The sequence below is a fragment of the Parasteatoda tepidariorum genome, chromosome 2, assembly GCF_043381705.1.
Source record: "Parasteatoda tepidariorum isolate YZ-2023 chromosome 2, CAS_Ptep_4.0, whole genome shotgun sequence".
Lineage (NCBI taxonomy): Eukaryota > Metazoa > Arthropoda > Arachnida > Araneae > Theridiidae > Parasteatoda > Parasteatoda tepidariorum.
In genome coordinates, this window is record NC_092205.1 from 16,632,414 (window position 1) to 16,654,863 (window position 22,450).

A 22,450-nucleotide genomic window follows, 5' to 3' on the forward strand; every position below is an offset into this window, starting at 1 on the left:
GTCACAAGAGTTTTCACGCTCTGACAATTTTTTATGTTTTCCAATCATTCCTTCCTTTTGTCCTTAGCGTTGTTTGCTAGGAAAATAATTTTCAGACGTAACAGTACAATAAGTTGTCGGTTTCAATATAAGCCAACCAATCTCTTTTGACTTTTTCCCCGCTATTAATTGTTCTGAAGAAGGAAGCAATAGTTAATTTTCTTGTGATTTGTTTTGACCCTTCGTTGCGTCGATTTCATCATTACTTTGAGAAGATTTAAATTTATATTTTCTCCTTTTGTTTCATCTTCACAAATCGTTCATCATAAATCAACGATTCGGCATAATTTGGATACGTTTCAGCAATGATTATAAATATCACGTTTTTCTGTTAAATAAAAATAAAAATTAATTATAAAAATTAAAAAATTAAAAACCTAATTTTCGGGCCCCTGAAAGTACGGGCCCTAGGCGCGTGCCTAGGTTGCCTAGGCCATAATCCGCCCCTGGGTATATCCTACACTGATGTTTTTTTAAGGTTAAGTGCCACTGCCCGGTATACACCAAGTATCGGGTAAATATATACCGGGCAGTGGCACTTAACCTTAAAAAAACATCAGTGTAGGGTATACCGGGCAGTTTCACTTAACCTTAAAAAAACATCAGTGTAGGGTATACCGGGCAGCGATATTCCACTATGACTAACTCTGGGGCACTTCTTCGCCAAACTGCGCGATAACTGCTTAATTGTTATGCGCGCATATCTAGGGTTACNATGTTTTATTAAGGTTAAGTGCCACTGCTCGGTATACCCGAACACTGATGTTTCTTTAAGGTCAAGTGCCATTGCCCGGTATATATTTGCCCGATACTCCAAACACTCTTCTAATCTATCGTCAGTAAGTATTAAAATACAGAATAAATATAAATATATCAAATAAATATAATAATATCAACGTGTAAATTAATATAAAATTGGATATAACAAATATTTCGGACATACACCAAGCAAGTACGTGAATATCGACATTCTCCAGATTTCGGTGTTTCACCGTAACATATATATACTATACATGTATATATTTAATCGACAAAATCCCTATTTTGGCAAGCGTGACTAAAAACATCAAACTTGTTTAATTTCAAGAGAAAATAGAAACAAGCTAAAAGGCTATTGAAAAAAACACATCCAAGTTTCAACGGACAATCAGCAGTGACATGATTTTTTTTTTCTTCCCGACTTTCCTTACTCGTAACTTGAGAGTAATTTTGCTTTCGCTGTTTTTTCCTCACTTAAGCGTAATTTTCGACCCACAATGTGTGTACGTCATTGAATTCCTCTTCAAAAAAGGATTCTTGAAATATGCATAGAAGTACAAGAATATTAAATGCCATTGAATGAGCAAATTTCATTGTCTTAACTAAAGTTTCATAATAAACATCCTTCAATCCATTAAGAAAAAAAACGTTTAAGAAAACACCTGCTGGGATATAGAAAAATTAATTTTATTACTCAACTCATGAGATTTAACGTCCAACAGATTGAATCACATTTGGTACAATTTTATCATTTAAAACATTTTATTATTTGGTACAATTTTACTCTTTTCATGAACAGAAAAACAAATCTCAAAACAATCTTTTTAAGAATAGTTTTTATGTTTGTATGCCATGACAAAGCGATTGTCAATGCAAAAATATAATTTGATTCACCCGATTTGCCCTCTTTTGTCCAAACGTTTGTTTCAATTGAAGATCATCAGAAATTTGATTCAATCATCCTTTTGGGCAGTTTAATGGAACATAATTAAATTATTATTTAAGTCTAATGGATTTTGCTTCATTATCATAATAAGAAGAAATTAAGCATAAAAATATACTACAATATGTGCACAATGTGCAATTTTTTATGCAATACTAAAGAGTAATGCTTAAGTTTTAATGAATTTTTATCGCATTTGTGGGCATACTCTTTTCTTAGCAATACATTTCTGAGTAAAAAATAAGCATTTTTCACCCTTATTCAAATTTTGGATGCCTTGAAGATGAGAAAAAGATTATTTGGCATTTTAAAGTAATGAAGCTTGCTCCAGACAAAACCAGTAAAAAAAAATTTTAAAAAAATCTCAAGTCTTCAAATAATGCTGTCCCGCAGTGGACTGATCATAAAGACGCGGTTCCCAGCTGATCACCGAAGTCAAGCATCACTGGTTGCGGTCAGTGTGCGGGTGGGTGACCACTTGGATCAGTCTGCTTAGGGACCGAGGGTGTGCGGTATGGGTCCCCGTTAAACTGTTCTACCATAAAGTGCTCGATCCTCTGCAGGGGATCAAAATTGTGATGGCATGTCTTCGGATCATCCTTAGGGATGCTTTCCAGACGGTCGCCAATAGCCCATTGCGCAGCTCTAGTGTGACGTAAAATGAACTACAACAGCAACATCAAGTAATGCTAAGAGTTTCTTGCAGTGTTAAACGGATTTTAATGTAAATTTTGAGATGCTTCTCAATTTTTAAACAAAAGTAACAGATTTTTACTTTTTTCTGAATATAATTTCAAATCACCTTTTGTGTTAATCAAAATGGAATATTCCACAAGCATTTCTTTTGTTCAATTCAAAAATAAGTGCATGAGTAATTCTTATATTTAGCATAATATAAAGGTCACGATATCGGTAAATCAAGGTCATCGAAAATCTTTTTTGCACGACCTGATATCTCGCAGCTGAATACAGCAGAACAAGGAATCAAGTAACCAAAATAAAATAAAAAATATTCCCGAGGTAATAGTACTCGAACCTCTTATCACAAAGACCTTAATTAAAAACTGATATAATTAGAATTTCATTCCTATAGACCATTTCTTGAACCCCGTACCTTTAAAACTTGTTTTACACTAAAAAAGGAACAAAACGTTATTAAATTTATCAGATTTAAGGTTTTAACCCTTCCATTCGTTGAGAGTTTTACGAAGGAATGATAAGAGAATAGACACATTTTGAAGATAAAGATTGAAACTTTTTGGTCTCAAAGAAATACTTAGTCTGTTCATCATCAAGAAATCTGTTCTTCATCGGCTGATTGTAGCGTGCTTTCTTGATCAAGAAATGGCCAAGTAAGTTCCCTAACTGTTTTAATTTACCTGTTGAATAATTACGATATTTTTCTTTTATTTTTGTAGTTTACAAAAAAAGTAAATATTCTTTTTTTTTTCAAAGTGTTCTATTTTTTCATACATTTATTTTTCTTTTATTATACCTTGAATCCATAAAAATTTCCTTTTGAATTTAGTAATATACTGTTTTGAATAGGGCGGCTTAGCATAAAAAATGTGCAGTTTTGTGTTAAAATTACAGATTTTTATCTTTATTAGTACATTGTATGAACATGTTTTAAAGTTGCCAGGCACTATATATCTTATCAAGATGTGATATACCAGGGAGAGAGGTAAAAAAAGCGTCAGTTTTTAATATTGCTATCTTTACAAATGATGTATTGTTTCCAATCATCGTTTTTGTGCTGAATTTGTCGTTCGGACAAATAGTTGAGAATTTTTCACTGTCTTATAAATAAAATTTACAGTTTTGTACTGTTACATATTTACGCAGTTAATATTACCATCTAGGCAAATGATGTGGTGGTTCTTAAGCATTTTTTGTGCTGAATTGAGTGATCGGAACTGAATTGAAATCAAATGATCTTCAATCGAATTAATATTTTTAACGTCATTAAAGATTTTATTTACAAATGCACAGTTTCGAACTCACACATCTCACATTAAAGTGATTTATTGTTTCGTGTGAAATTTTTCACACTTCTACAAAAATCAAAACTAAATCGACAGAACTAATTGTTTTAAAGTTCAAATTATTTTATGAGCAAAAATTATAATTTTCATACATAGACCTTAATTACTTTTAAACTATTAGTTAAACAACTCAGTTTTGATTGTAATGGTATTAGGTTTAATTATATTTTATTGGGTATAAGAGCATATGGAACAATACCTCACTTGTCTAGATAACTTTTTCAGACTCGTAAATAGGTCAAAAAACTTTTAAGTTACAAATTATACATAGTACCAGTAAAATATGGTTGAAATATTTATATTTCTTAAAAATTCTAAGCTATTGACACTATCGATTTGGTTTTGATTACATTGGATCTAACATTGTAAAGAAAATACATTCGAAACACTTTACTTACTTAGATGGCAGTATCAGAAACACAAATACGTATAAGTACAAAACTATACTTTTTGAACGCTTTATAATTTGTAAATTAATAGTTCTATCATCTTTATTTTCATCTCATTTGATTCTTTTAAAAAAAGTATATCAAAAACAATACCTTATTCGTCTAGATAGCAATGTTTAGGTCTATCACACCTTTCCTTCCATTGAAAACATTTTTTTTTAAAATTTTGCAATGAACTGCACAATCGGTCTTGCCGATGAGCAGACCTAGTGCGTTCTCCAGAGGTGGTATTCACTTTTTCAGGACCACCACAACGGGTGAGATACCGTTGGTCATGTTAATTTGGACGTCTAGTTTCTGCTACACTAGATGGCAGCACCGAGACTCTATTTTGATGCTAAAGTGCACTAAGAATTCAATTTTGCCGAAAATGCCACTGAAAACATTTAGAGATGGAATACAGAGTGTCCCAATGTATTTTAATCTCCTATTCATATATCATATCATAAATCATAAAAATTTTTTAATTCATGTTCATGAAGAAAAAAACTTTTTCTTAACGTGCTTCTTAAAATTTAAAAAAAAAAAAATAATTTAATGCAAATTTTTCCAAAATATAAAAATGGCTTTTTTATAAGAATACACTGAGTATTCTGTACTCAATATTTTTACAATCAATATAATCAGCACTCTATATTTTAATACAATTTGTTTTAATACTCAATACTCAAAATATGCACTCAATATTTTTGGAACAAAAAATGGTTTAATTGCTATGTAACAGTACTCGTAAATTATTTTAAAATTGGAAATTAGCTACTTATATACAGATAATATCCGAAATATTTAACTTTCAAAATATTAAAAAAACTGCATTTGCTTTCAAAAGACATTTAATTTAAACCTTATGAAATTTAAAGAAAAATGATTGCTTCAGAAATTAATAGACTTTAACAGACTTAATTGAAACTAGAATTATAACTTAATCAGTGCACTTCTTTTTTTACTTATCGTAACGTTAGAGTTCTCTTCGTTGCTTACAGTTCAGTATTAAACCTTCTTAGTTCATTAATCTAACGAAGTCCGAGTTCGGTTTAAACTTTTTTTAACGAGATTAAATTTCATTTATAGGGCATATATAACCACATGGCTTTTTGATAAGTCTTTACTGTGTATTATTAGCAACATAAAGCCGCCTTAAGTTAGTTTTCAAATTTGAATTTCTTTTTTCTCAGAACTCTGGATAAATTTTCCCTTGTTAGATTTTCCTAGACTGATGAAGACTTGCCACAAAACTACTGACGACTTTGTCTCTAAACTTTTTAGCAATCTTCAATTAAGTTTCAAAAAAAATAATCTCAAAAGATTTTTCAACATAATAAAAAGAACAGTTAACGTCTATGGTGTCTAGGTAATAGAAGAAGCAGTTACCATCTGCGACTTCTATCGGATGAAACCTATCAGATTTCATTTGTATTAGTTGATCTGAACTAGGCTGTTACACATCAGCACATAAGTTCCCTTAACGATTTCAAACACTGGTGCGATGTGATCTGAATATGTGTTACATAAAATAAATTATGTATTTCATAAAGTGAAAGATGATTATATTCATAATGATATAAAATTGTTCTACTTTAGTTACACACCAGTAAAAATTGCTTACACAGCTTTTGAACCAGGTGGAGGAAGTAATGACAAACTGACACCAATAATATTCTTACATGGTGCAACCTGGACAAAGGAAACGTGGGACGTTATACCACAAATCATTGCTGACAAAACAAAAAGGAAAGTAAGTTAGTAAGTAATCTAGTTTGCAAAGTGTCAAATTTTTCGAATGATTGCAATAATATAAAGCTGTGGTGGCTCAAGCGATAGAGCGCTTGCATCCCAAGAAGTGGAGCCGGGTTCGAATCCCGGCGATAGCTGGTTGGTTCGAATTCCGTATTCGGCTCGCATCAAGCACAGGGCTGACGTTAAATATCCTTTGTGGTAGACGGATCATGGATTAGTCCTCTTGCCGTTAGTCTAACCGAGGAAGGTTTTCGTGGTTTTCCTGTTCATGTAATGCAAATGCGGGTTAGTTCCATCAAAAAGTCCTCCACGAAGGCAAATTTCTCCCAATACTTGATTCAGGAGCTCCCTTGCCTTCTGGATTGGGTTCAAAATTACCAGGCTACAAAATTGAATACTTGAAATCGTAAACCGTGAAATTGGGTCGACTGTTCAACGACGGTTATAAAATAAAATAAAATGATTACAAAAATGCTGTGGTGGCTCAGGAAATAGAGCGCTCGCTTTCTAATGGGGTGAATCGGGATCGAATCACAGCGATGGCTGGTCGATACGAATCCGTATCCGGCCTGCACTGACCACAGTGCTGACGTCAAATATCCTCAGTGGTAGTCGGATTATAGGTTAGGGCCCCTTTGTTGTCAGGCTTACCGTGAGAGGCTCTCGTAACCTTCCTCTCCATGTAAGGCAAATGCGGGTTAGTTCCATCTAAAAAAGTCCTCCACGAAGGCAAATTTCTCCCAATACTTGATCCAGGAGTTCTCTTGTCTTCTGGATTGGGTTCAAAATTAAAAGGCTACGGCGTTGAACATTAGTAGTCTTAAACCCAAAAATTGGATCGTTTGTTCAACGACGGTTATAAAGTAAAATCATCACATAGCTTTAATTAGATGAATATTGTAACAAGCCTTGTATGCACGAGGGTGGGCAGTAGGTTGGTTTACGAACGTGTACAGTTTGCAACGTGCGGAATTCTCCAATTAGCCTACGATATATTCATCGTGCAGAGTTTCCAGGGTGTCCTAAATTATAGTAACTGTTTTCAATAATTTACAGGAAAATGGTAACGATTAAATTAGAAAAATTAATTTGACAGATCTTGCGCTGTCCTCCCAGAGTTAATGTTTCTAGCTCACAAAATTTTCAGAGGATGGCGCAGTGGATAATGAACCTGCAAATCAAAATAATAATAATAATAATAAAAATCACTGCACAACCTTGCATTATAAAAAATGATTACAATATTATAACAAATGATTACAATATTATAACAAATGATTACAATATTATAACAAATGATTGCGGCTAATGTTTAATATTTCGAGAATTATTGTGTATTTTACTTATTACTGTGTATTTATTTATTGTAAATTTTACTTTTTTTCATTTATTAAAATACTTAATATCAACAGCGCCCTCCGTTAAGAAGTTTTTGAACTGCATTCGCATTTTAAATTTAAGCAGGGAGTAAATTAAAATATTTTGGTTTACTGAAAACATTTATTCTTCTTCAAACTTTGCCTAAATATTGCAGGCTTATACCTACGATGCAAGAAACCATGGAGAAAGTGAATCTACTAAACATTTCAATTTCGACTTAAACGTTGATGATCTTTTTCATTTCATGGATGAATTGAACATTGAGAGAGCCATTTTAGTAGGCCACAGTATGGGAAGTTTCACATCCACAAATGCTGCACTTAGAAAGGTTTGTTACCAATATGTTCAAAAAAATGAAACAGCAATAAGTTAATACTACCTATTCGAAGCATAAGTTAATACTACCTATTCGAAGCATAAGTTAATACTACCTATTCGAATATTTCAGTTAGACTCATTAACCAATCGCCTATGTAATATATTTGAGAAAAAAGTACCAAAAATGGAATTGTTTTTTCCTTAATTATTTTCGTTATCATCTTCGAAATGTTAGAAACTGATTATTATTTAAAAAAGCAACATTTAAAATGACAACTATATTCTAATTTTCGGATAAATGGGAAATGTTAATGAATTACAGTAATTTTTGCTCAAATTATTGCAAAATAAATCAAATAGCATAATTTTAAAGATTAATGTAATAAACTTTTCAGCAATACTATTGTTTAGATGAACTGTCTTGAACTATATGTCTCTTGGAGTTTTTTGAATTTCCGACAAATTCCAAAAATCCATCAAATGCCGCGAAAATGTCGAACTTTTCTTGAGAAAATTTAAAAAGGAATCTATTGGGAAAATGTTAAGTTATATATTATGCATTAGACGAACTGAGTTCAGGCTTCACAGGCTGGAGGTTAGAGTTCCTCCACTTGTTATGGAAAGAAAAGATGTTTACATAATAATTAACATAATTACATAAACAATGGAATATATAAAAATTGATAGCTTTCATTGAAACTTGAAAAATGTTTCTCTTATTCATTAAAAAATTGTTTGCAATCCTTCAAAAATATGCTTAATAATTTGCATTTTTAATTCCATACTTAATAATTTTTAAAAACTTAATAACCATTCAAAATTCTAGATTATCTCTCACGGGGAATAATATATAAATACTTTAATAAACCTAAACTCCATAAATAATTTAGGACCATTGTAACATAACCACTGGCGAAAAAAAAAGGAGAGCGAAATAGGATGGAACGTCTTTATCAAAACAGATTAACCCGTTTTGTCCCGAATTTATATATGGAAATGATACAAAAAGTGGTTTTATGGAAAAAGTGGTTTAATATGTTTTTGAAATTAATTGGTTTTTCCACTGTTGTGGCATTCAAAAAGTCTTTGATAGATCAAAAAGTACTTGTTCCTTATAATTCTAGATCTAATCAGAAATAATTAAATCATTGAGGTATCTGAGAATCTTTTAATTCCCAAATAAATGAAAATGCTGAAAAAAGTTTCCCACCACAATGAATGTCTTTGAAAAAAGGAACTGTCCTAATTAAATGACGCTGGGAGTTAACCGGTTAATCGAATTAGAAACGGGACTGAAACGACACCGAAACGTCAACGGGATTGAAACGGCGGAACCGATATGTCATAGACCTATACTATTTACCATGAAAGTTCGAAAATATGGGATATTTACCTTCTTTGAAGAATATCAGCAGATAAGAACTAAATTTTTGATCAGATTCATGTAAAAAAAAAACAAAAAATAGTGCGTGGAGTCCCTCCTCGCGGAAGAAGTTAAACTTCGCAACCTGCGACGTTAATTGTAGAAGAATCAGCAGTCGTAGAAGGATTACTAGTCCTACTCAACGACTCTTTTTCCTGCTCCGCTCGCTTCCGTGCTCTGTAATCACGGTAATATTGTGCATTTTTCCCTCGTGGACCTCTTGAACCAGTGGAAGTGCTTGTGGTTGCCTCATCGTCTCGCCCTGGAAAATGTATTTGTATTAATAATGTATGTGAATGCGTCATAATGTAATTTCAGAAGAGAAAACCTAACAATCAATTGATATTCACAAGAGACGTACCTTGACATAACCTTAAATCCGTCGCATTGTCCGTGGGATTGTTTTCACTCATTTTTTACAATTGTTATCCACTAAATTTGAAAATAAAAAATACTACCCTATTAAATTATATGTGTATCAAAACAAACTAAAAAAATATTTATAGAAAAACAATACTTTTATGACTTTTATTATTTTTATGCTAGTGAGAACCAAAACAATATGGAAATGAATGAGGGAAAACTGGATCCTACCACGTGATTTCCCGGCCAATAAAAATGTAGCGTTAAACATTTAACGCAACTTTGTTGGAAGTCGCATAAGAAGTATAACTTCAAAAACTAAAAACTATTACTGAAACCAACCTCTACAAAAATCAATAACCTTTAAATCAGGGATGGTGGTTGCATAGTGGTTTTGACCATCACCTCATATGAAATTGTGATCTGTCTAAGTTATAAATGACAATAAAATAAATAATTAAATGAATATTATCAAATCTATTTAGATTTCACCTTAGTGCTCCAAAATGACATTAACCAATGTGAGGGAGAAATAATAGTGTTTGGTTAATATCTTGAATAACCATTTAACAGCTTTCTGAATGCTGATCGATAGAAGACAATGCTTTCATTTGCCAGAAATTGTCTTCACTAACAGCATGCGGGGAGCCATAGTAGCTCATGGGATAGAGATCTCGCATCCCGATAATGGTTGGTGGATTCGAATTTCGCACCCAGCTCGCATCGACTACAATGCTGTTGTAAAATATCCTCAGTAGTAGACAGATCATGGGTCAGAACATGGCTTTTCTCTCCATATACCACAAATGCGAGTTAGTTTCATGAAAAAGTCCTTATCGAAATCTAGTTTGTCCTAAAGTTTGATTCAGGGGCCCCCTTGTCTTCTGGGCTAATAGTCTTAAACTCTGAATTGGGTCGGCTGTTCGAAGCCGCTTATAAGTTATAATAACTACTTGCGGGGTGTTTTGTGATAACAAGTCTTAATAAATATTTCTTTAAATATTTGAATACCCATTTGGGTATTTCCCCATATTTGGGTAATACCCAATATCTAAATATTTGAATACCCATTTGGCTAAAAATCAAACACATTTGGAGCGTGATGTGAAATTTAAGTTAATCAAAACAGAAAACTTCATTAAAATTTAGTGAATAATTTAGTTGAAGAACATTAAAATTTAGTTGAAGAAGATGGGGTAAAAACATCAAAGCTAGTTTTATTTCTGAAAGAAAGTTAAAAGTGTTATTAAAAGGAGCTTTTTGCTTCCTTTTCATTCTGGCAGTCAAACAGATTCGAATTGTTTTAATTCTGCTTTTTTCGACTACTGACCCATTTATGCAAGCTTAAATGTTAGATTGAGACTGTTATTGTACGTAATGGTTTTACATTATTTTGACAAGTATGCGATGGTTGTAAATAAGGTATTAGCAATTAACATAAATTTTTTTTTAATAAACATACAAGAAAATTACATTACATTGCTGCAATATAATCACCAATAAAGTCTAGTATTGTGTGTTTATCAGACATCTGAAATCAGTAAAATACCGTTGGCAGGGTATCCTACAGTTGGTTGCGTTGGTGTCCTCTACTTTGGCTTATGCTTGAGTGTCGCAATTCTCTTTTCCCAGACAGCAATTCAAGAAATCGGGTGCCTAAAATCAGACATTTCAACCTTACAAAAAAGTCCGATATCACAAGAATAGTTAATCCGATAAGTACAGGGGAGGGTTTTCTAACAATTCCCATAACTAGCGTTTCAAAAGATGATTGACTTACAGCTAGTGCAACATAACTACGTAATCTAATGCTTTGTTCCACCGTATAATCATCATATACGCGTTGTCACAACATGCTAAACTGATCCCTTAATAAGAATGCGATGCTTTTATGCTACGGCAACCTTAACATTGATCCCTGATCACGTTTTATGAGCATGATTTAGAGCAATAAAACTTCAAACTACGAGATAACTTTCCCTTGAACTTGACATTTTTATATCACATCGACAATAGCACCACTGCTCCGATAACCTGTTTGTGCATACCCGACGTTATTCAACTTTCTGGGCTACGTTTCCTCTACTTTATTTACAACTAATACATATATTAAGGGCGTTTATTACAAAAGCATGAGGTGTGGTAAATACTCTGAATGTTTTTTTTCTTTTCCTTTAATAGCCTGAAAGAGTAGAAATGATTTTCTCCGAAGACATGTATATAAAGAAAATACCTAGGAAGGTTGCAGACAATGTTATCAGTTTCATATTGGATTTAAGTGAAGCTGTGCAGAGCGCTCAAAAAGATTTGAACGAAAGTGATGCTCTTGCAGAAGCTGTAGAATTTCTTTTAAAAAATAATAAAGGGAATGTAAGTCATTATTTTNACGGGTACTTTTGTTCTGAGTTCAGAATCAAGTTGAATTCACTCGGTGATGTGGGAAAGTACTGACTGTTTCTATTTACGTCCGTTTCCTTTTGAGTTTTTTTTTTTTAAATGCTAAAACTGTTCATAAAAAGTTAATGCTAAAACTGTTCATAAAAAGTTTTGTTTTTCGATAATATCATTGATTCAATATGAATTTTTTGAGTGCTTGAAAATTTTTGTAAAGTGCTTGAAAAGTTTTTAAAAAGTGCTTATTTTTGATTCAAAGATTTGGCTACGCACCCTGATCTATTTAGCGATAAGAAAATAATGTATCATCTAATCTAAAAATGTTAAATTTCTCATATCCTGCTCTACTTCTACTTATTTTGAGAATAATTTCTTTAAAATATTGTTTTTTCAGAATTAGTATATTACAAAAATCACTTTTATACTAAAACTTTACGAATTTTTATTAAAGATGTAAAATAAAGAATATATGAACACAAAATAAGTTTGGTCATAGGCAAAAAGCTTGCTGTAAATGCCTATTTATTGAAAGTTATGAGTTATCTCTCTTGAAGTGAGACGATAGTTCTCATTTTAAAAAGTTAAAAATGACAAACAATAGTCTTACTCATTAAACATTATTAATATATGGTTAAGAGATTTTGATTTGTAGTAATTTCCAAACCTTTCTTGCAAAAAAGCTTGCATTCGTACTTAAAACACATATATTTCGATCTTAAATTTTGATAACAATAATAAAGGTCAAATTTCTAATCCCGTTTTTTTTGTTACTATAAAAGCAATTTGAATTTGTGTTTTGAACAATTAGATTTGCATAAGAGCCAATAAAATCCTATTTACATTGCTGTTACACTTTAAATTTTATTTCGGCATTACAAAAAATCATTGTCATATAATGGAGTTTTCTCACTGTAATTTATTTTGAGCAAACTTAGAAATTTCTGAGAAAGTTTAACCAGAATTTTAGGTAGTTCTCATTTTTATTTATTTTTTAAAAAAAATAAAGAGTTATGGAAAATAACTGCATTTCTCTGTAGATTTTAGAGTCTTTAAGATTTTTCAATTAAATTTTATTTATTTCAATATAGTTTAGGAACAGACGCGTATGTGGTTTTCTCTAGAGAGCCTTTCATTAAGTTATTTCAACTTCGTTTTATTTATTTTAAAAGTTTAAGAAAAAAAACGTAGGTGAGTTTCTCTAAAGGGTCTATTTTAGATATTTCAATGGTAATTTATTTATTTCAATAGAGTTAAGGAAAGGTGTGTGGGTTATTTGAGATCACCCTTACAAACCTTAAGATTGAATCCTAGAGCATGAGGATCCTATTATTATCCTATCCGTTTATTTATTCAGTATTTTTTTAGTACTGTAATACTAAAACTAGTAATTTTTCTTCGTTTTCTTTTTCGATCCTAACTTTGGAAATAAATTTGAAAGCATTGAATAATTTAGATAATATTGATAAAATATTAAAAATAGCACAACTCTCTATCAATTGCTTAAAATTATTGAAGTTTTTTGGTACATAATTATAGTTAAATATGTTCGGTGTCATTAGGAATACTTTAAGAAAAGTACCTTACTGATTGCAAAAGTATTTTCAATTTCGGAGTCACTGTTTAATAGAAATTTCAAACATCTGAAATTAAGATTTTTTTTTGAATATGTTATTAAAATTTCTAAAACAAAACAATTCATGTCAGTTTTATTACGTTTATTCATTTTTATTTTTTTGTACCAGCTTTGAATTTAGATTTAGAGAAAAGTTACAGGATTGAATGAGTTTTTTTTTCATTTCCCGAATCAATCTTTTGTATGGGTTCCTATTGAATGTATTTTTAATATTCCTATGAAAAAAACAGAAAAATATGTTTTTATCAGTCTTACATAATTGTTAAGTCAAACAAAAGAAAGAACATTTTCAAACACTGTCTAATGTGGTTGCAAAGATCAATGAATTAAATTTTTTTTTCTTTTGCTTGGGGATAATATTTGTTGCCTTATAAAGAAAATCCCTAATATAGTTCATTGTTGAATAAACAGATTTTAAATCACTTCAATCCCTACTTTATTCTTATTATCCTCAATAAAAACATACTGATGTTTGAAACTTTTAAGTTTGCTTTTTCGCATTATGAATTTGCGAACCCTGAAAATGCATGCTTTACTGCTTTCAGTTCTTGGAAAATATGCACTTTAAGATAGGAAACTCATGAAGCTACATATTTTGATACTCTAAGAAAAATTGTTATTAAAATAACAATAGCATTTATTTAAGAAAAATCGTAATTTAAATGAAGAAAAAAATGAACACACTTGCTTCGTAATTTTGTTTCACTAAATAAATATTTGTAACCGTTGTTACTCTTTCTTTTTAACGGTTAAAGTAATTTGCAGGTGACATTATCATCAAAAGAATCTTTCAAGAAATCGATACGTGTCTTGAAGAGAAAATCAGATGGAGGATATGATGTACCTTTCAATAAAGATCCAATCATTAGAGGGTTTGAAGATCTAGATACATTAATGACTAGTCCCAGTGGTCAATTCAATGGCCATGTATATTTCATATATGGAGGAGCCTCCCCCTTTGCAGTGTAAGCAACTTGAGAATTTTGTATGTCTGTTTTCAATTACCAAAAAAATAAGTAGACTAATTTTTCTTAGAAGCATCTTAAATTTTTCTAGTCACCTCAAATTTTTCGCTATAAAATAATTATTTGGCTGTCGTTTAAAAATTCTTATGAATAGCTGTGCAGTATGCAATGTAATGGTTGTATTTTATTTTATTAATGAAGAAAACACCCTTTTTCGTTGAGAGCAATTTATTGCAGCGTGTAGGTTTTAAATTGCTTTCAAAATATGAAAGTTTTTTCCAAGAAGTATTTTATTTCATCTGTCACTTCAAATTTTTGGCCAAATCAAATCACAAAAAATTTTATAGCTTAGTTTCTTGAGTTTAATTTTGTCTCCTCGTTCATAATCTCTTTAATTTAATATGTTTAAATGCAATATATTTAGTGATTCTTATAAAGTTAATAAAAATATCAGCCAAGTTTAAGATAGTTAATTTTTAATAACTTTTAATAAATTTATATAAAGTGATGGTACTCAATTTCGGAACAAAATATTTCGCTTGAATTTTTTTTTTTTTTAAATTTCATATCAGTGTCTTAATGAATTAAATAACTTTTGTAATATTAGTTTGTTTTAAAATTTTATTTAAAATTATTAATTAATTAAATTATTTATTTCATTTTTTATTTATTGTTTTTTAACCTAGGAGATCTGAAGAAGAACACATTAAGAATCATTTCCCAAAAGCTGAATTTATTAAATTTGTAGGAGGTTCTCACAATCTTCACCTGGAATATCTTGATAAGTTTGTTAAAACAATTTTGGACCGCTTATAACAAAAATAAAAATGTCAGAACTTGATGTTATCTGAAAATTCATTGTTATAATGAACGATTATTTATGTTTTAAATTGTATTGGATATTAATATGCCATCAAAATATACTGGTGGCGTTTGTACAAATCTTGTAATTAAACTTAGACTTCTCTGTTGGTTTTAAGATCACAAGCTCTCTGCACAAATAAGTACTTCAACCAAGCTTTAAATGCAGTTTCAATATTCATTTTTCTTTCAAAAAGATTGAACAACTAAAATTGATTAGTGCTTACGGAAAGGGAAAACTCTGTGGTAGGTAAAGTCTCTCAGAATTGAGAAAGATTTACAAATTAGAATATTCAGATTTGCAAAAATTAGTGAGCAAAAAGAAAAAATAAATAAACTGACTATCCTGAATAACGTTTGATCTAATTGATCGGATTTTCAAGTTCTAAGATTCAATTTTAATCGTAGAAGGGGATGACGTCTAATATGCTAATTAATTAGTGCAGATGATGTGTTAAGTCCTGATATCAGACACAAAAACGTACTTTCTCTGAATAAACATACCATTTTCTTCTCGACGGATTCTGATTTCTGACTGCAAGGGGGTAGCGGCAATCTGGAAGCAATAGCTTGGTTAGGAGAGCGATCAAAAGTTTGAAACCCTTAAACTTAATTTTACTTATTGCGTATTCAACCATATCTCTAGAACTTTTTTGGCGACTTGAAAATTATACACAATTATGAAATTTGCTTATCCAAAGATAATTCTTTGCTACAAGTAACTTTTAGTAAATATTTATTATTTTTTTTATTTTATTTAATAATAGTCAAAAAATTTTGAACAGAAAGGTGTACAATTTTTTTACATAATTTTAAAGAATATATTTCTACATGGTAAAACATGGGATTTGAGCAAAATCGGTCGAATAGATCCAGAGAATTTCAAAAATACGATTCCTAAAATTCTATTTTTCAGGAACTATTAGAGGCATTAGACAAGACATTCAAAACATAAATCAATATTCTATAATATACTAATTTTAAAGAAAGAAGCTAAAATATCATGAAGGTGGAGGATTTCAAACTAAAATCGGTTGAATCTCAAATTTTCTAGTGCACATCGAAAAAGAAATCAAGTGGCAGAAAATTTTTTTTAGTATAGGGTAAGATTTCAAAATCGGAATGTTCACATTTGTGCGCTTTATTCAAATACTGATATACAAGACTTTTTTTGGACTTTTAAAAAAAAAAATTTCTCGTTTTGATACGCTACAAATGATATCTTGAAACAAAAATACGAAATTAGTATTTCTACACAGTTAAGGGAGATTTAGATATTCTTTGCGAGTAAGATTGGTTTTATGAAATTTATCTTAATTGACATACTATTAAAATGATTAAAGTTTCGAGTAATTTAATTGATAAAAAATATCTTGATGAGTATATGGAAATGTTTTCTAATATATATGGTAAAAGAAATTACCACGAAAAAAAATTTGAGACTAAAGTTGTATCAGTTTTTTCGCTCTGCTAGACTGATATCTTTTGCATTGAAAAATTGTGCTGAAAGCTAATTCAATGGACTTGAAAAAGAGGATATGATTGTAAAGGTAGAAAGATCACAGTTAACCACACCTGCTGCAACTGTAATGAAAATCAATGAATCTGTTAGATTAAGTGCAAATTCAGTAAGACTTAATGCAAGTAATTTTTAATACAATATCCATTGATGAAATTTAAGGAAATGTGTTCGTGTTTACATGGAGGTAAACAATTTTCAAAATCTGGTTTTAGTCATGCATGCCTACAACTGAAAGTTCATCAATCAATGTACAGACAGCCAAAAATTGTTAACAATTAATACACACAGAGAGTTGCGTGTATGTAAAAGGCATATCAACGGTTTAAATGCAACTCCCGGTGTTTAGCAACGTTAAGTAGAAGAGTTATTTTAAGGTATGAAAGTAAGTGAAATTATTTTGGATAATGCTAGAATAACTAAAATAGATCATGAATCTCATCAAAGTCATCAGAAAAAAAATTCAATTAACTTTAAGAACAGTGAACAAAATTAAATTTTTCTAAAAGTAATTTTCTTTATGTAGAAAATTTCCACAATCAAGCAATTTTTTCCGGTAATTATCCTTTTCAGTTTATAGTAAAAAACCTATTACACTGCAAAACAATTTTGGTGCATAGAGCCGCCACTTTTAGATATGAGGTACACTAAAATTTCTTACCTTACATGTGGTCACAGTGTTTACTTACTTTCGCGCTGTTTCATACATAGCTATTTATTTTTTACCTTGGTTGTTTACTGATAACGCATGTTTTTATGGGTATTAGTATCAATTCTTAGCTTCATTGAAAAGACATCTCGTTTATAGAAAACCAGCACCTTTATAGTGAATTGTTCTTTTACAAAATTGTTATTTTTTTAATTTTATATAATTTTGTGCACGATAACTACAGCTCTGAATTTAAAAATGTATTTATTTTACTTTTACACCAAAAATGGTGACAGCTATGCACCACAATTGTTTGTAGTGTACTGGGTAGTAGTAACTGGGATAATTGGTACTTATTAAAAACAATACGCATTACCATATTTATAGAATTACAAGTTACCGAAATAATTTAAGGATGATTGGCGACAATATTACTGAGGCGATTTTTACGGTTTCCCTGAACGAATCAGTATCTTTTCACATCTAACTTTGAATTTGTTTTTTGGCACACTACTAATTTTTTTCATTTCAATTACTGTTGATTTTAAACAATTTAATTTTATAAAAATAAGTTTTAAAAAACTAACTATAAATAAAATAAACACATGGTTTCAAACAATATTAAAATTACCAACTCGGTTACATAATTGCGCTAAACAGGTATATCACTAAGCTTATAAGGAAAACTGAAATATTAAAGGACGTGCTATAAAATCATAACAGAATCGCCTATAGTTTAATCTATAACATTGGTTGATGCTATACTAATATGAAAAATCAGCTTTTCAAATATCTATCCAGAACGAACTAATTAAATTCTTGAATGATTTTTACGATCGAGGACTGAAACTGCTTCTTGTTTGTTGTCCATACCCAAATTTCAGGACCCTAGCTCAAGTGATTTTGGAATTAAAAAGGGTTCGACGCAGAAGGTCCAACACAGAAACAGACAAAAACAACAAAACAAAAACGTTGGAAAAAATCCAAACCAATGTATGAAAAAATTCCATAATGTTTGAATCGTAATATTTCATTCATTAGGTTTCGCATTATGAGAGGATAAAATGCCTTCTGAGAAAACTTTCTGAAACAGCAGCGATAATGAAAGAAACGTTTATTTCCTCATTTATCGTTTACGATAGGGAGAAATAAACATGATTCCGTCTGAAGTAAGAATAAAAATATATTCTCGCAAAATCATAAGGGATATAAATTTGATAGAAAATAACAGAAATCGTGTAAATGTATCAAACATTTCATGGAATCGGTCAAGGCAAACAAATACGCATTTGGCAATTGTTATTGCTCACCAAATTTACTAAGCTGCAGCAGATTATTTACTGTGACATAAAAATTAATAAAAGTAATTTCTTTTAGGGTATTAGAAAGATTCGATAGTACTTTTTTTTTGTAGTGATACTTTTCTATTTTAAATGTTTGTCTGTGGTGGAAGTTGAATGGATAGTAAAATGACTAAGTAAGATTCAATATTATTATAAATTATTGTGTTAAAAATCTACACATTAAGTTATTTTTACAGTTACAGCTATTTAATTATATTAATAGTTATTTGAAGACTCATTAAAAATAGTTTATACAAAAGTGTCATTATTTGAGACAACTTTTTTCCTCCGTAATCAGTGAATTGGAAGGAAAAATATTAAAAGGATGTCTTTTTAACTCTTATTATCTGGAAAAAAGAATCAAAATAGTCATCATATTGTTTTTTTTATTTATATTTCGAGCTTGTATGAAGCAAAATGATTATATTAAGGGTATAAAATGGCGATTTCTTAAAAAAATTATTATAATAGCAGCAAATGATAGAAATTATTGATGGATCTCAACTGAAAAAATTTTATGTGGAATTTTTTTTGAAGAAACTTATGTATAGATTTGTATATACAGAGGCTGGAAAAAATTTTTCAATAATAAAGTTTTTTTTTTAGGAAACTTATGTATAGACTTGTATATACAGAGGTTGGATAAACGTTTCAATAATAGTGTTTTTAAAGCAATATTTCCTTCAGCAGCAAATTTTTTCGAAAATTGTTTATAACTAAACAGTCAGCACAATTTGAAAGATCAAGCGTGAAGTTTTTAGGAATGGTGTCATTTATACGCATGCAAAATTCGAATGGACAAAACTGTGGAGAGGAAATTAATATTTTTCTTCCAGTTTTAATACCTGCAATTTTGAAGTCATTCTAAAGGAATGCAATATTTATACTAAAATATTATTTTTTTTACTGTGGTGTGGAAAGAGGAAAGAAAATTTTAACTTCCTACGCTAATTTTGGTCGATGTAAATTTTGCATGGGTAAAAAGGGCACAATTTCTAAAAGATTCTAGCATGATATTTGAAACTGTGCGAACAATTTTGCCATATTAAATATTCCAAAACATTTGCTGTTGAACAAAAGATTATTTACGGAGAGTTAGCGTAAAAGTGTTTCCATAATTTTGTGTAACTTCAATATATATACAAATATATATATATACACACATATATANCCACTTTTATCCACTGTTCTCTTCACTAAGAAATTAGTGGTTTTATACTTTGTAAAATTATTTTAATAAATGTGAGACTTATGTGTATATAGATATATATATATATATATATACAGTACCCTTCCAAATTATTAGGGACGCTTAAAATTTCTAAAAAAATGTCATTTCTCAAAGTGTCATAGATTTTTCAAAAATGAATCAATTTTCATAAAATATTCAGGATATCATGCTCAAGTCTTCTACTTTCACTTAAAAATTACTAATTTAATTTATCTCAATTTTTTGCAAAAATTTGCACATTTGAACAAAGCAATTTTTTTTTAAAGAAAATGTCAAGTCTGACAAGTTGCTACTTTGAAACAAAATTTTTTGCATAAAAATTAATATTTATACATTAATGTACATGTCATTAACTTTAAAACGCGCAAAAGTAAATTACATTATGATTTTTTTTGACCGAGATATGAGATTTTGAAAATTTTTTGTCATTTATAGTGAAAATGAAATTATTGTGAATTTATTTAGTATTTATTCATCAGCTTAAAGAGATCAATCAACCTATTGACTATTTTCTATTGAAAATTTGTTGGCTATCAATTATTTATTTGCTACGTAAGGTTCGCATAAGTTTATATTTATCACAGTTGAGAAAAGTTTAAATTTTGTATAAAAATAGGTGGCAAAATAAAGTTAAATTTCTTAAAAATTTCTTGAGTCGGTTTTTAAAATTGTCATTGCAAATTTATAAATAATGTTCTTGTTTGTAATAATGTTTTAAATAAAAAACTTAATTAATCCGAATAAGAAAGTTGCAAAAAAATAATACTAAATACTAAGTAATATAGATCCTGAGGAATCAGTACTCAGAGCAGCCTCCCCAGGCAGCAATAACAGCAGTAATTCTTTTAGGCATCGAGTGAAGTAGAGAATGGGTACGGTACGACCGTATTGACTGACGACTGGTGGCGTGCCATTCGTTCGTTAACCATTGACCAGACGTTTTCAATTGGTGAGAGATCAGGAGAACGTGCCTACCGGGGCAACAGGCGAACATGTTTTGTGTCAAGTGACCAGTGCGGGCAACATGCGGTCGTGCATTGTCCTGCTGAAATGTAGCGTTATGGAGGCCACGAAGATAAGGCAGAGTAACTGGCCCTAACACGTCAGAAATATATCGGCTGATGTTCAAAGTGCCGGCAATGCAAACAAGATGTGATCGAGACGTGTATCCAATAGCACCCCATACCATTACTCTAGGTGATGAGCCAGTATGACGATGTCGAATGCAAGCTGCCAATGGGCGTTCACCAAGATGACCTCAAACAAGGACGCGGCCTTTTTGATGCTGTATACCCATACAGCACATTGACTTCGTTATGACATCCTAAAGTTGTCATCTTTAGGATTCTGTGACTTCCAGAGGAAGTCCTATATTTACCGCTACATGTCCTACGGATGTCATCTGCGTGCTAGAATGTCCCACCTGCAGATATCTTAATGATGTCATAACTAGGACAGTTTCAGGATACCTTTAGAAGACTTTAGGATGGCATTAGGACATAATAAGACCTGTTTAGTAAGGATTTAGGTAACTTGTGGGATGCATGTTGGAAATGGTATGATAGTAATAGGAGGGTGTCTTATTTTGGAAATAAATTTCATCTTTGAAATTTTTATTAATTTTAGCAACTTAAATAAGGTTTTTCTTTTAAATTTACTGAATTAGAGGTCAGAAAAATGTTTTCTAAATGAAAAAAAAGGTGATAGTTTTTAATTTGTATACCACTCTATTTTTCCAGAAAAATGGGCTATTCCTCTACTATTTTTTTTAGGAAAATTAGTAAAGGAAAAGGGAGTAAAACAGTTAATAAACAAACGTATCTAAAGAAAAGAATAATGTATCATTTTAATACAAAAATATGCAAGATAATTGGATTTCACATTTCTATTGCTTGGAATAAAAACTTGGCCATTATTAAAAAGTCTAATTGAATGTACCCTTTGAACACCAAGGAAGGTTACCATTCTCCTAATTAGCGTTAGTTTTCTGTAAAGAATATTTCTTATTAAATTAAATTATGAGACTTATTGAATCTTTTATGTACATTGTAATTTATGATTGCTTCATTATTGCTCATATTGTTTAATGTAGTAGATATATTAAATATCTTATAATAAAATAATGAATAATTTTCATTTTAATGTTGCTCTAATACTGAGAACTTCGCATTAATATTTAAATTTCTCGTATGATCAATTGAAACTAGTTAATTGGCAAAATAATTCTCATTACATTCTTCTGCAAAATTTACTAAAAAACATTTTATATTATAAATAGTTTAAATGAAGTTGTGACTATTTTATCAAAAACTCAAAATAGATGTTTATGGATCACATACTTTATTGTTTAGTTATTGTGTCAATGATGCAATTTAAAAAAACAAATAAAATTAGAAAAT

At 30.3% G+C, this 22,450-nt stretch overlaps 2 protein-coding genes across 4 annotated transcripts in view; both read left to right on the top strand.

Moving 5' to 3' along the window:
* The first annotated feature begins 760 nt into the window (after positions 1-760).
* Positions 761-15,289, top strand: LOC107455949 (sn-1-specific diacylglycerol lipase ABHD11-like). Of its 2 annotated transcripts, XM_043047473.2 has the most exons (6): positions 761-3,093; positions 5,817-5,970; positions 7,507-7,680; positions 11,638-11,826; positions 14,249-14,448; positions 15,135-15,289. In XM_043047473.2, the coding sequence occupies exons 1-6, from the start codon at positions 3,086-3,088 to the stop codon at positions 15,262-15,264; spliced, it is 855 nt and encodes a 284-aa protein (XP_042903407.1). In that variant the 5' UTR covers positions 761-3,085; the 3' UTR covers positions 15,265-15,289. The 2 variants fall into 2 exon arrangements, with proteins under 2 accessions (XP_042903407.1, XP_042903408.1); XM_043047474.2 differs by lacking the exon at positions 7,507-7,680.
* A 2,101-nt stretch (positions 15,290-17,390) lies between these two features.
* The window catches only part of LOC107455954 (sn-1-specific diacylglycerol lipase ABHD11), a 24,351-nt gene continuing 19,291 nt past the window's right edge, over positions 17,391-22,450 (top strand). Inside the window, exon 1 of one of the 2 annotated variants that reach the window (XM_071177208.1) lies at positions 17,391-18,954. In XM_071177208.1, coding sequence (XP_071033309.1) covers positions 18,935-18,954 — 20 coding nt within the window. In that variant the 5' untranslated portion in view covers positions 17,391-18,934. The remainder of the gene's footprint in view (positions 18,955-22,450) is intronic. The other variant, XM_071177207.1, reaches the window with a different exon arrangement.

Coding starts and splice junctions, on each gene's coding strand:
- LOC107455949 (XM_043047473.2), top strand. Junction 5,971..7,506: donor CTGACAAAACAAAAAGGAAA/GTAAGTTAGTAA, acceptor TAAATATTGCAG/GCTTATACCTACGATGCAAG. Junction 11,827..14,248: donor TAAAAAATAATAAAGGGAAT/GTAAGTCATTAT, acceptor AGTAATTTGCAG/GTGACATTATCATCAAAAGA.